Here is a 15509-nt window from a genome sequence, read left to right as displayed (position 1 = left end):
GAGACCAATTAGAATTACAGAAAATCACTATTTATCAGAGTGAGACTGACATCCTTCCAAGTGCCTGTCTGGTCCAGAACAGCTACCTCATGGGAGCATAGTTCTGCTTTTCAGCATCGTTATTTTTCTCCCGTTTAGGTGATTTATGGGCATTACTGCAGACACAACATACACCAGAGCTGCTTTATCCAGGTTTTGCATTGCAGAAAATAGGATCATAATTTAGCTCTCTGTAGCGTATAAAAGCAGTAAGGTGCACAGAGAGGAAAGTCTCATAGATTCTTTCTATAGTAGGATACTATACTATATATACTAGTATATATAGTATAGTATCCTACTCTCTCTATATATATACACTATGCTATACTAGCAACTCCCAGTATAACGATCTATGTAGAGAGCTATTCCATGGTGACATCAATAGATTTGAATAGGAATAGGTATTAGCCAGCACAAAAGACTTATAAATGTTCATTTTGATTACATTAAAAATATTTAATAAAAATAAGATTTTTTTTTCCCCTCTTTTTTTTTTTTTTTTTCCTTCTCTCCTTTGTTTCCCCTGCATAAGCAAAATCCTAGTCCAGGCATGTCCTCTATCTGACTTTGAGATCTTTTCTGGAATACCTGTTCACAGCAGTGTGTTAGCAGTGTCACCTAGTCATAGCTAACTGGTTTTTAACACCAGCCATTGTATTAAGCATGCTTGTTATGGCAGATATTTACAATTTTATGTAGAGTTCCTTTTAAAAAATGAAATGCTTCTGTGTGTAATTTCTTCTTCAGTCATACATCCAAGATAGCTTCTTGGAGGTAAATAAAAATTAGAAATACAAATGTGTGGTATTTGTTAAGGAATGTAAATTTGGAGTGTTTAATCATTTAGATTGTATTTTGTAAGTTTGTTCATTTTTGGGGGATGTGTTATAGACATCAGACATATGGAACAAAACAAACTTATGGTCAAATAGTACAGTACACACAATCTGTAGCTTGTGAACTTACAGGAGCTTATTTGGAAGAGCTTGCAACTGTGCTGAGCAGTTCTTCACAGCTCCCACTTAAAATAAACACACTTTTTGAAGCCCAGAAGTAGGAGCAAATGACAGCCATGCAGCATATGCACAAATAATTCTTAATGTCAAGTCCTGTTTAAAATCTTGCTAAAGTTTATTGACTTGAGATTCAAGATGCTTTTGAAAACCATTAAAAAATTACTTCTTTTTTGGTTATATGGATGCTGATGAGGACTCAACCCCAACCTCCACTAGACTACTGCTGTCAGAATATTGCTGCTGGTAAAATACAATTGATGTAATCTCTAGATTTCCACTACTTATTTATGTTTCTCCAATGAAGTATAAGTTCCAATTAGAAGTCTCATTTTATAAGAAATAAGAAGACTGTCCTGGATTCTCTTTCTCTCTTTGGTTAATTTTATTTAAGAAAACTAATGGTACTTTTTGAATGACCTAGTAATGCATTTAGTGACAAAGCCTCATTTTCGCTGTATTTTCTGAATGTTTTGTGCTGTTTTGTAGGTTACACTGGTGAGCTGTGCCAGTCAGAGATTGATCATTGCATCCAGCAGCCATGCCAAAACGGAGGTACCTGTTCATCCAGCATCCATGGTTTCACTTGTCAGTGTCCAGAAGGTAAACAGCAAAAACCTATCTAGTACCTCAGACAAACAGGTGTTTTGCAGGGAGTACTTAGTCTAAATTTTCAGTTATATTATAAAATGTATATTCTAATTCATATATATATATGTATTTATTTGAATATTTTTAAAGTTGTGCCTTAGGCCATAATTGTAAGCAGGAAAAAACCTTCAGATGAGAAATCCTTGTATAGGCAGCAATAGTATATGAAGTGTGGTGGGAGCTTAGAGTTTCAGTGCATATGTGAAGCAGAAATGTTCTTATTCTCTGGCACCCCTACAGTAGAAATCAGGCTCCAGCACTGTGAGAAAGGTGAATCTGAAGAGGCTTAGAGTGTGATCTGATTTTCCTGTTGCCCGGTAAATGTGTGAGAAAAAGATGTCTCCCTTGTAGTATTAGCATATTTCTGCATATGGGTCAGTTGGTTAATATGTGTGTAAGAGTAATAATTCAAAAAGTAAAGGGATCATTTCAATCCCTCGAAGTTTTTTAATTCATTCTCCTTTCTACTTGGTCTTATTCCTTTCTCTACATGAAAGCCTTCCAGTGACTCTCACTGGTGAGCACTGTACATGTAAGGATGTAAAATGAGGACACCACGATGCTGAAGTGTATGCTTTCATAACAATTTGCTGACTGGAATGGCAGATGCCTAAATTGCTCATAAAAAAATTAACAGGAGTGAAAGCTCTCAATTATGAAGCATTCTATTAGCTATTTATAATGAAGATTAAAACCTTGAAGTAATTATATTTCAGTTCTTACTTGATCTGTGGGTGTTGGTTTTGTTCTGCCAGCACCTTACGCTTGCTCTAATGGCACAAGCCTTTGATAACTGCTCTGATAATACATACTCGCTCAATAATGAAGATTATTTGTGGTTTCTTTAGTCTGATTCCTGGCTTTTCTAGACTGTTATGCTTTAATGAGTGACCCACTTAACAGCTGTGTTGAAACAGAGGCACTGACATTTTGACAGCAGTGCATATCTGCATTTAGAGGAATTTTGAAAATTGTTAGCTTTATAACTAGTAGCAAAATTCAGTGAGAAAATTATTAGATGTTAGACTCAGTCTTGCGTTTTTTCTTAGGGAATCTGTTCAAGGATCTTCAAGGATGTTTTGCAGGAAATGATCTTTCCAGTAACAAATGCTTGGAAAAAGACCTGCTGGGATTTTTGGTTGGTTTAGTACTGCCATATTTGTTTCTTCATTGATCATTCCTTATGACCTACTAATGAATATGCTGACCATCTCTCAACTTCTCTCCTACCGCCATTTGAGACCATGGCCGTGGGACAGGGCTACTGGTGGGCTGAGGTCCCTAGATGGCCACATCACCCATCCTCTGCTGTGGGCACCTAGTGGTGAGGTGGCTGGGGTACGGTGCTTGTACCGTAGCTCTGCAGTGCCCTGCTAAAAGGCGTTTGTGCCTTGGTTGCTGTGCAGGGCTGTGGCTGCTGTCCTGCTCAGGGAGCTCATGCCAGCAGCAATTAGCCTGTGAGGGGGAGCGGGCCGGCTGCCAGCTCCGCCTGGCCCACAGGCCTGGCACAGCCGCGGGTAGCCACGCTGCTCTTGCAAGTGCACCAGCTGGCTGCGCCGAGGGCCCTGTGCCGGACGGGAGACCCGGAGCGCAGGAGAGGAAAACCTTCCCTTCATCTCCTTCCAGAGCTGCTCTCCCCAGAGGGAGTGACGCGGAGGTTACCTCATGCTCTGCTGCTGGCTGTGTAGCACCGTTATTGATAGCAGCATTTCTGGTGCAGGAGAACCACATTACTCACTTTTGTCTTTTCTCAGTTTTACTCCTGTTGGTTATGCCACTTGGACCTACCGTCTTGTTGCCTGCTTTGTCTCTTGAATATTTATCTTCTTTTTTTTTTTTTTTGCCACTGATCCATATTTGTGTTTGGTAAGTTCCAAGTTGTTTCTGTTGCGTACACTGCTTTAGGCTTTTTTTGGCACTGTGTTGTACTATCTTAGTATTTAGGTTGTATGCTTTGCTCTCTTTCCTTCTGGGCACATTGGTACCATTTTCTCAGTATTCCGGTATTTTTGTTTGGTAGCACTTCTGTTCTTCTTGTGTTGTAAACCTGTGCTTTTCTTCTGCTTGGAGTTGAGGTTTTCTATGGTTTCTGGACTTTCCTTAAAGATACAATGTGCTTTTTGACCCTTCCAGCAGGGGGAAGAAAAAAATAAAAAAGGCAATTAGCAACTTCAGGAATTACCTCTCTGCATATAGACTTTGCTGATAGGCAGACTGTAGAAGAATGGCTGCAGAGGCATGGCCTTAGAATCTCTGAAGATCTGCACAATCCAGGCCTGGTATTAGAACAGGCCTGCAATCAGAATTGTGCTGAAGTTGCTGTGCTGAAGATAACAAGAAAGGTAGCCTTGAGCTATTCTTGAATCCTGAGACTGAGTAATTATGTTGTGCCAACAGGCCGTGGCTGTAACAAGATACAGCTGCTGGGAAAGCAGGTGCAGGGCCAAGAAAGATAGGGACTGGTATGGGAAAACAGGGAGTAACAAACTACAAGGCTGAAGCACAGCAACACAATTAGCTACATGGATAGAATGCTTATTTTAGTCGTGATAATTAGGGGTGTGAGAACCGCGCGTGTTTAGAGACTACGAACCAATTATATTTCTGCTTTATGAATATGCATGTGTATCGGTTCTATATAAGTAGTGTTAGAAACTAAAAAAGTTGAGCAAGATGCATAACTCATATTGAGTGTCTTCTTGACTCCGGCGAACCCTTCTTCCAACAGCAGACATGCTTGCTGGTTCACCTGTCTGAAACCTTCCATGCAGAATTATCAGTTCTAGTCTCCCAGTATAATTTCTGTGTTTCTATAGAGCAAGGACAGAATTGGGGGAAGAGCTGTTACTTTGATTTCTTTATATGTCTAACATGCTCACATGGTATAAATGTGTTCAAAAAGCACTGGGGCAGCACAAGAAAAAAATATTTACTGAAGTACATTTACAGTGCCTGTTAGAATCAGTTGTTGTACCTTGACCTGTAGTATTTCCAATGCAGAAAAAGCCTTTGGAGGGGAGAGAATGTTTCAGGAATCACTTTCTGGACTGCCCAGGGTTATTTCCCTTAGAAAGAGTCATCTTGTAATGTCCCATGTCTGATTCTCAGTTCCTTAAACATGACAAAATCATTCTTAGGTTTGCAGGAACAAATGCCATCTTGTGTGCGTGCTCTTCTTAGGCAAGCCAGCGACAACTCAGCAGCAGCCCCACAGGTTCTCCCTGGCTCCCTAATACCTACCGTTGTTTCAAAGCGTGCACACTTTGTAGCTGTGCTTCCTACTCATGTCCTCACCATAAAGGTGCAGGAGTTGGTGCAGAAGTGTCACAATCTGCCTGCAAGGGCCAGTACTATTGCTCTGGAGTAGCCTAAATGGGCATAGTGGGCAATGAAGTGTTGCTTTTCTGTCTTGTTCTGGAAGATCTACTAATGCCAGTGAGCTCAGGGATTCAGGTGTTTTGTGGAGGGAAAGAAAGGGTTGATTTAACAAAATATATTGTCTAAATTTACTGATGACTGCCTTTCCCATGATTCTTCTTTCTTCTATTATCCTCTCATAGAGGCATATTTTGAGAGCTTTTGTTTGGGTTTTGAAGAGATTTGGTTATTCTTGTAATTACAACAAAGGATACTTAATCGAAAATTGCAGATGCAATAACTTGCAGATTTGATATTTTTATCATGTCCTCAAATTTTCCATTAACACCTCCTCCCCCGCCCCAAACCCCTATTTTTCTAAATTGAGGTCTCTTGCTCTCCTGCTACTCTTCTGCTGTGCTTAATAGCAATTTCTTGCTGAGAAGAGGCCTGCCCTTCTGTAGTGCTAGTTCAGCACAGTGGTGGAAAGGTGGCCAAGGAGCTTATATATGTGTAAAACCTAAAAGAGTGGAGATAAAATGTGGCTAGGCAGAAAGGGATGAGAGAAGATGGAAAGTATCACAAAGGGAAAAGAAAAAAATGGCAGAAAAAGAAATGAGATGGAAATGAGGAATGATCTCGAGACTGTGTATTTCTTTTACAAATGGGATCTGTGGTTCATGAAAGAAGCATGTGATGGTGTACAGAAATTGAGATCTGCGACACTGAAAAAGCAGTCTAGGTCAGATATAAACATTTCATGATTATTCTTTAGACAGCTTTACAATCTTAAGAGTCCTTTAGTAAAGAAAATTTCTTTATGCTTGCAAATTCTATTTTCTGTGTGATGCATTGTAGACTTTAATGTCCAAAACATGTCAGAAAATAAACTGCTATCTTAAAATGTTGAGTCACCTGTACTGAAGAGAAAATTGGATTTTATACTTAAATTTATAGTGAAGAAGCTTAAGAAATACTAAGGACTGAGGAATTTGTTCAAAATGTTGACCTTTTATTATTATGAGAAGGACATTTGGGATGTACTTACAATGGGGTAGGGATCGTGGATCATCATCCTTAAGTTTTATGATAAGAAATATTTAGCAAGTATTACCTTCAAATGATCATGCAAAGAAATTTCTAGAAATTCTAAAAACTTACAGTTAGTAAACATTTGTCAACCTTAACATGGATATTTGAAATCAATATTCAGAATGATTCCATAAATACCCATGTCGCTCTTAAATATCTCCTCTGATTTTCTTCCATTTATTGTAATGTAAAAAATACTACTGTATTGACAGTAATATTAATTCATTTTATTTGAGTTGATTGGGGTACTGTCCATCAATTTGTAAGTTTTGTTACTTCATTTTCTGTAAGTCACTGAGAAGTTATGTGAATTCCCAGAGCACCCTGAAGTGGAATTCAACATACAAATAATGATCAGAAACATAAAAAATATGGTTGGAATAAGCAAATAAAGTTACAGTAAATGTTTCAGCAATGGAGAAGCTAGTTAACCTTATTTGTGTAGCTATTAAATTCACTGAAATCTTTCGTAGAAGTTAAAAAAAAAAAAAAAAAGTGTATGAAATTGCCTGATCATATGGTAAGGAAATGCAAGTCTCGCTAATTTGTTCCTTACATGTGCACATTTTCTAAAGTTGATGGAATGAAAGACTGCACTTGTGTATATATTTTTTTAATGTGTTTCAAACATTTGAAGAGCCTTTGTTAATTTTGCTCATAAGACAATATTAAAATAATTCTGTAGTGGAATATGGTTTTGAACAAAGCCAGATAATATTGACCAAAGTTGTTATTATGATTACAGAGCAGTTATAATAACAAAGAAATGAACTTCTGTTGCAAAATGTTTCTAAAGTTCTGTTACGTGCAGTTTTAATGTCCTGATTATATGTACAGATGAACTGCATTTAGTGTTTTAGGAAAACATTAATGTTTGAGAAAAATAGCAAGCATTCAGCCGGCCAACCACATGAAGCTCGCTTGGATTCTTGGGATTTTGCTACTTTCTTTCTGCGGAGGTCAGTCACCAGCTCTGACAGAAGAAATCTTTTCATTCAGATTAATACATTTTTGAAAAACAGTCATCAGCAATAATGGAAAAAATAATGGTAAAGGAGACAGAGATATAACAATGCTATGATTAGGAACACAACATACAGATTACTTGAAATTCACGTTTGAGGACTGATTTTATTTTACTATCGACTGTTTGATTTGTCTAGCTGCAAGTAACTACAGCTAGGCAACACACTGAGCGAAAGTGCCCTGAAATACCTGAAGGTATTTCTGGAAATACTGGAAAGCAGAAAATTTATGAATGCTCTTATTGTGGTTTCTGTAGTTTAAAAAATAGTTTGACAGCTATATAAGGTGTTAAGTTGTGATTGGTATGTGTTGATTTGCAAAAGCAGCTAGAAAATGCACATTGTCACCGTGAATTTTAATTGCCTGGGAAAACAGAAGTTATTTGCTGCATTAAGAATAGTTTAAGTTTCAAGGTCTTACCTTTTTCTGGGCTTCACTGTCCATGTAAAAGCCTTTTTCTATAGCATATCTTGTAGATGTGATTCCAACTTCTTTAAGTTTAAATACAATAAACCTATTATCTTGATTCCAGGAAACTAGGTCACGCAGCTGTTGCGTATGGAAGATTACTCAAGGTTACTGGTGATTGGAGAATGCAGAATTCTTCTTATTACCATAACAGAGTTTAATTTACCTGAAGAACATTTTGTTCTTAATTAAAATTTTTTATGGCTGTTTAGTTTCTGGTACTTTCTGCTAATCTAATGTTTTTACCTGGCATCCTCCCAAATTGCTCTTGTTTTTAATAGACTTCTCCTTAATGCTTTAACAGGTTTAGCCTCTGTTCATCTTTATCCATAAGGACTTAGCTTGGGTGAATTTCAATCAAAATCTTAAAACTACATTTTAATGACTTCTTGTTTCCTTATGATGGAGCGTCTTTTTTCCTTTTACAGAATTCTGGTGAAACACCATTGGACTTCTTGTATTTCCTCACAAAACAATTTCATATAGAAAAAAATAATAAGTTGCCAGTATTTCTTTCAATATTTATCCCTGTATTTAAAATTTAAAGGTTGTGTAGTCACAAGTCCTGGCAATTCACAGACTTAATTTTTCACATTTATGTAATTCTTGGAATAAAACATCACATTCAGGAAAGTTGGTTCTTCTGCAGACTGTATAAAAAAGCAATTGTACGGTATCTTCAGAAAATGTTTCATTTCCTTGACTTGTACATGGCTCTCTTGTTTTCAATAGCCAAGTAATTAAAATCCCACCATGATGAGAAATCTGGCTTTTATCCAGAGCTTTTCTATCTCTGAAACCATTTTCTGATCTAATTTCTATCACTGCCCTGGAGGTCTGTAGCAATATATAAAGGATATCACTTGACTTAATACTGCTATTCTTCTTGACAACTAGCCGAATAGTCTGATGTGTGTAAGCACAAATATTGTGTTGTGTTCTTTATACAGTATGAATCTTTTGTAATATTGCCTTTCCCCTTTACCTTCTGTGTTATTCCTTTGCTAAATTTTGCATTCAGATCTTTCAAATCACCTATAATCTTTACATTTCAGTCATGTCCCTGTTACACCAATAACGACCTAGACGCAGAGTTGGGTTTATGCTAGCTGGCTGAAGAACAATTCGGGGAATATTTATCTACAGATAACTAACCCTGATTATTATTTTTTCCCCAAAATTGGATTCTGTTTGCAATCAATACACCTCTGAAATTGATTTTTAAATTTGATTTGCATTATTTACTTTCAACAATTTTATTGATCTTGTTTTAAATGTACATTCAGAAATGCCAAAATAATAGATCTTCAATTCAGACGTGTAACTACTCCTGTTTTGAGTAGTTTCAGATATTTAACTTATACATAAGATTTGAACTTCCAAAATCAACTAAACACATTTCACAGTGCAGCAAAGATAGCACAAGGGCAACATGTTTTAGTGTATTTTAAACCTGCATATGTTCTTGAAGTGCTTTGTCACTTGAAACATTAGCCATCTGCCAGTAAGCTTCTCTTTGTAGGGAAGATTATTGCAAAGGTTGTAGTAAAGCAGCATTAGTGTCATTGTGTGACCTCGGATCTCTTTGATCCTTTTTAATCTGGTTTCAGAGTTACTGTAGCAATTTCACCAGATTCATTGGCTGATCTCCTCCTGGTGATAGTTAAAAGTCCTTCCTGATTCTTATAAATCTGCTTGTTTTTTCATGGTAACAGTACAGGCTTTTTTAATTTGTCAGCAAACCATTGCTGCAGTTTGATTCTTGATTTTAGGGTTTCCATTCTTTTCGGTTTCAGGTAGTTCTGCAGCTGTCATCTGCAGGAGGGACCCCTAATACAGGATTCCAAAGCATCTGTTTTTAAGGTCTCCCTCTTGAACATGGGTGTACAGGCCATCCTGATACAGCCCATGAAGCGATCTGAGCCATAGGACAGCAAAAGGGAGAGGGCAGGAGCTCTTGCCTGTTCTTTGCGTGTGCCCTGCCAGACCTGCCTTTCTTTCCTAGTCTGTTGCCGAGTTACTTATGACAAAACTGTTAAACGTTTAATCTGTAAGTTGTTTCTTTATTATTATTCTTATTACTATTTTTTAAAAATTTGATTAGTTTTTCTTTGCTTTTCATTCCATAGCTGTGATGAAACATTTATGAACATATGAAGGAAACGTGGCTTTTTAAGTCACTTGTCCAGGACCTAATATTTTGAAGATGCTCCTAAAATCTGGCTGCCAACAGTGGCCAAGAATATCTTAGTTTTGTCTGGAACTCACAGGGTGGTTGTGGCCTTTCTATCTTTTTCTTAGTTACAATAATCTAAGTTTTGTTAATTCTCTGAGTAGATATGTGTAGTACACTCACTGTGGGTTACTCACCTTTCTTGAAAGTCCATTTCCCTCTCTTTCTGATGCAGTTCACTGAGCTTTTGTGGATCTATAAAACGTGGAGTGTGTCTCCTTATGGAATTCCTCAGGATATTTAAAATTAATTGCTGGTCTCCCTTTTTTTTGGCGTTTACTGGAAATTTGAATGTCTTCGGGCTGATTATCTCAGCCCTCGCTTCCTCTTCAAGTCTTGGAGCTCAGTCAAGTTGACAGACTATGCTCAGTGCACTAGATCTTTCTGCCCCAGGTTTTCAACAAATCTAATCAATGAAGAACAAACTATAGAATTTAAGCCTTTTAGTAAATGTTTGGTTGTTGTTTTTTGGTTGGTTTTTTTTTTTGTTTGTTTGTTTTTTTTTTGTTATGCTTTAAAATGGAGTTTAATCTATTTCTTATGCACTTGTTTTCAGAAATGCCAGCTTGCTTCCCATGGTTACAGTGCGAGAGCTACAGTTAAAGAAAGTTACAGTTTAGCTCCCCAAATGTGAATCGTGAATAATTAGAAAAGAAAATAAAAATGCCCAGAAAGTAACACATCTGTCAAAATTAACTAGAAACTATTTGCTGATGAATTGTACCTTGCTTGAAATGTAGAATGACATTGTTTAAAACAAAAATATTTACTGAGTCAGTAAAAGATAATGAGATGCTGTAAAGTATGCATAGAATATGGTATTTGGTCTCACTTTTGGTATTCATCACAAGCTTTACACAATACAGGGGCTCAGTTCTAATACATCAACTGCTTTTAATCCAGCAGTGAGGCTATAGAAGTAAGGCCAAAAATTTGTTTAATTCCATCAGGGATAAGGTTTCAATATTGAATGTTAATCCAAAGTGTCACCTGTCATTGTTTTGTTTTCATGCTCTGAGTCATGGCAGGCTGATATATAACAAGAGACATCTCTTCCATCTTCATCCTTTCTCTCACCATTGGGTACATTTTGTGGTTGGCTTTTTTGGTTTTATGTTTGTTTGTTTGCTTTCTTAATTTGCTTTTCTGTCTTTTTGATTAAATATTTTTCAAATCCTAGCATGTTTTTTCATGCATTTGGTTGTTTTCCTTGGTGTCTGAAATGTTGCTACAGTCACCTGAGTAGCAGTGGCAATGTGGTCTGTTTTTTGTCTTTTAGACTGGCACAACTGAAATAGTTTACACTTTTTGTTAGAGTAAGATGGTAAAGCTAGCTTGCTGGGTCCTGAGTAGAGGCTGGCTTGATTTGCTTCTAATTTCTGAGTCCCAGTGATTAGTCTGTTGTAGTGTTAAGAGCTGTTCTACAAAGTAGGATATTCCAGAGAACTTTAAGCCTGAAAAGTGATGGTCTGTACAGACAGACCAAATATTCAGTAAAAAAATATTAGAATTGAATGGAAAAGACAGTTTTCTCTTTTTTTCTGGAAGGGTGGTAGAATTTGAATATACTTTCCTGACTTGCTTTTGGGTACCAACCATCTGTCATGTTGCTATGTATGCGATGTATGTGTATTGTATACTGCAATTTTTTCAAATATTTTCTACATCTGATTAAAAAAACTCCCTTGCAAGAAGATCCTTTTCTTTATACCTAATTTTTACATGCTGTTGTTTCAATAAATCATTGTGTCTCCTGCTAAGGAGAAATATGCTTTTATAAAAGATATTCTCTTAAAATATTGAAGCTATTGAAGTTCAAGTAAACTCATGTGCTGCTTTAGAGGTTGTTATTCTTACCATACACATTAACAGTAATGAAAAAAAGGTCAGTTTGGGCTTTTCTTTTTTTTTTCCAGGTTAGTCTGTTCCTGATCTTTAGAAAATCTCTTCTACTTCTCTAGTCAGATGCACTCTGGAAAGTGGATAAACACTGTCAGTTTCAACAAACATTTTTGCAGTTCACTGCCTTAATCATATCATAGTATGGTTCTACCTGAAACATCTTTTATCATACTATGTTTAATGGGTAAAAACAGAGTTTAATTTATATAGGAATTCTGTATTTTAATATTTTTTTCTAGAATTTAAAAAATCTGCATATAGGTATATCGATGGCTTTTAACTTGCTTTAGTTATTAAAATTGTATGTATAGAAGAATGCTTACTTATCAAAACCATTTATTTCTTTTAGGGTTTTTAGGAACCTCGTGTGAAGACAAAATAGACCCTTGTGTGTCATCTCCCTGCCAGAACAATGGAACCTGTTACACAGACAGACTTGCCTTCTCCTGCAGTTGTAGTCCTGGATTTACAGGACCTACATGTGCTCAGCTGATTGACTTCTGTGCTCTGAATCCTTGTGCACATGGCATTTGTCGCAGTGTTGGAACCAGCTACAGATGCCTCTGTATTCCTGGTTTGTACCGAACACTTAGATGTTTTGTAAATATTCTAATATTTTATATGTAGATTCCATATATAGTTTAAAATTAATTCAATTTTTTTTTCTTTTCAGTGAATAATACACATTGAGCAGATGTTCTATCTGTTTAGAAATAAAGATAGGAATCTACACATTCTATTTGGAAAATCAAAAATTGCAGAGTGAGCACTGAAAATACCCATTGAGATCCACATGGCTTTGTTGATATTTACAGCTGTATTATAAAACCATAGCCTGCAGGATAAATCTTTTTAAGGCGAGGTATCAGTGTCATTGGAATTACAAAATTTGGTAGAGAGAATGGGAAATGTGGTGCTGATCATTGAGGAAGGAGTAGAAACAAAGTAGCTGAACAAAGAAAGGTAGAGAAGGAAAAAAATAATTGGTTACCCTGAAGGGTTGAGTTCTGCCATTCCTGGTTACACAAATTAACTCTCTTAAGCAGTGTCACTGGAACTTCTGAGGTGAGTATAGCTAGTAGACTCAGCTGGTAAGTGACAATAGAGCTGAACAGTGCATAGTATCTGGGTTGCATTTTGCTTAGCTCTAGATTTTTTTCTTCATTGTATTAATGTAACTGAATATTGGGGTGCTTACAACTCCCTTTATGCATTTAGCAATGATAATTAATAGCCGAAGTAGCAGTTAGAATGAATGATATCATGTGCTGCACATCCACTACTGCTTAAGCACTTATGGAGTGAAAGCCAATAATCTTTGTTTTCATCTGAATCATTTTGCCACTTTTTTTTTTAAAAAAAGGTCTATTCTTATAAAGCTATAAACTTGAAAACTGCAGAATCTAAGGGAAAAAGAAATCACCAGTGTTCAAGGGATAAACTAAGGAGTGATATTACGTAGTTAGTAGCTCTACATATACATAACGCTATGACATGTGTGTTGTTCTACAAGGTTCTTTTCAGAGAAATACCTTCTCTGTGCTGCTTTGCCTTGCAAAACCAGTCACAATTCTCCAGCTCTTTTTCCTTCCTTCTCAGTTAGCAGGATGTGCAGGTATGCTACCAATTGCAAAGGTTTTGCCTGAAGTAGGCGAGTAGTCCTGTAGGTGGCAAGTCTGAACATTATTACATGCCACATCCATCCAGATTTTTCTTTTTATTCTGTGTGTCGAAAGAAGTCAGCTTCTTTTTATTCCAAAAAGAAGTTTCTCCATTTCCTCCCAAGAAAGAAGCCTACCATCTGTTCCTAGAACACCTCACATTAGGATAGTGAGGCTTAGGACAAAAAGAAAGTAAAATAACTCTTTAATTTGACTTCCATGTATTATTGGCATTTTGAGGAAGATAGATGTCACTGCTTTCTGCTGCTTCTGGCTTTAAAGCAAGGTGAAATGTAGAGAACTCTATTTTCCTTGAAAGGAATGAGTTTTATCTAAGATTCCGTAGCCCATAAAACTGGTAGCTCATCTGAAGAAAGGTCCCTGAAGACACAAGATTTACCAGATGATGTCTTTGTCTTGGATGTTATATTGAGTGCACACTTCAAAGTGTTGCCTTCAGTGATGCATGTGATCTTCAAGGAAATTTCAAGATGTTGAGACTAAAGTTTGAAACTGCTTAAGGATGAAAGGAGTAGGAATTATGGATTGATTTTTGAAAATAAGCCATCCATCACTCATCAAATCAATAAATGTGGGAAGAACGGGTTTCAGTGTTATGAATAATTCCTCATAAGGCTTTGTGTTGTGCAGCAATATTTTCATTCAGGTATGCTATCCTGAGAGGGAAGCCACAACATGGTTGTGTTGTTTCACAATTTTTTTGCTAGTATTTTTTTTTTTCTTGCAGTGTGTTTTGATTTTTGGAATGAAGATGCTTTTTTGTAACAGGTTAGACAACTGGCTATATAGTACTTAGTACAGTTACATATTACATATGTAATACAATTATCCTGATCCAGAGCATGCTGTAACAGTGGTCTGTTTTGACTAAGTTTTGTAAAGCCTGTTGAAAAAAGGAAATTTTTGGAATTCAGTTCATTGAGCAGTCCTGGCATTTCTAGATTGTCTAGTTTTCTTACATTTATTCTGATATGTCTGAATTTAACAGGTATGGAAAACACTAGCCTTCTGTGTATTTTGTGTTGAGCTGCTTCTCCACCAGAATGGATTGGTTTTATTTGTGGATATGGGGAGTTTGTAATAAAATCTACTAATGCAGCATTTTTAGAAAGTCTCAGAATTAATCACTGCTATTTAGAGACATTGAAAGAACCATAAGTTGGTTTTGGAGAGGTACTTACAAGAACAGAAGCTAGTGGAAATCTATAGTTTGGATTTGACAGATTTATAATTAAATTACATAATACTTTTTATAAAGGAGAAAAATCTGAAAGTGAAATGCAGACAATACCATAGCAATGTTATCTTATAATTCATTCATAATGTTGTCCAGCAGGTGTATGTATACCTACAGGATTATAAGTATCTCATGTAAGAGCTTTAGCTGTTGAGACATATTAACTTATTTAACAATAACCAAACAAACATACCAGCAAAAAGCCTCCATTTTATGGACAGTTTTTCAGGAAGCATCCTCAATTCTTCTGCTTGCAACTTTTCAGAAACCAAAGGGTAGGTAGATTTTTGTGGCAAGATAGGTCCAGATGTTTCAAGTGACCTCAAATGTTTTCCACTCAGATGTTTCCTTGAACGGTGAGGGCAGTTTTCATCTGAACAGAATAATGACATTATGTAATGCAGAAGAGTATTCCTAACATGTGGTTTGTTTTATATATATTTCAGGAGGTGAAGATGATAATTCTTTCATTGCAAATTTTCCGTCTTCCTTTTTGAAGTGTTTAATTGCTTTGCTGTTCATTTGCATAATAGAGGAAACCTTAGAGAAAAGGATTGGGTATTGAGATGAAGAGCAACAGGCCTAATCATATTTAAATAAAGCTGGCATATCCTGTCCTATCAAGAGCAAAAAATAGAATTCATATCGGTTGATAATTAGTTCCATGTCTGACAAAATATCTTTTTGATTGCAGGTAGTTGAAATTGCCAGGTGCTGTTTTCCTAAATTCATTTCTGGAACTGAGAATTCAATAATTTAATATTTATCCCTTCATTTGGGATATTCTTCTCCCCACCCAGTCCCCAGAA

At 36.5% G+C, this 15509-nt stretch overlaps 1 protein-coding gene across 1 annotated transcript in view; it reads left to right on the top strand.

Annotated features, from left to right (window-relative positions):
* DNER (delta/notch like EGF repeat containing) overlaps nt 1-15509 on the top strand; it is a 139070-nt gene that overhangs the window by 97201 nt on the left and 26360 nt on the right. Inside the window, exons 7-8 of the mRNA XM_040613353.1 lie at nt 1542-1655; nt 12131-12355. Coding sequence (XP_040469287.1) covers nt 1542-1655; nt 12131-12355 — 339 coding nt within the window. The remainder of the gene's footprint in view (nt 1-1541; nt 1656-12130; nt 12356-15509) is intronic.

Source organism: Falco naumanni, chromosome 13, assembly GCF_017639655.2.
Source record: "Falco naumanni isolate bFalNau1 chromosome 13, bFalNau1.pat, whole genome shotgun sequence".
In the NCBI taxonomy this organism is placed as follows: Eukaryota; Metazoa; Chordata; class Aves; order Falconiformes; family Falconidae; genus Falco; species Falco naumanni.
Note: the sequence above shows the minus strand (reverse complement) of the source record. Positions and strands in the feature narration are given on the sequence as shown.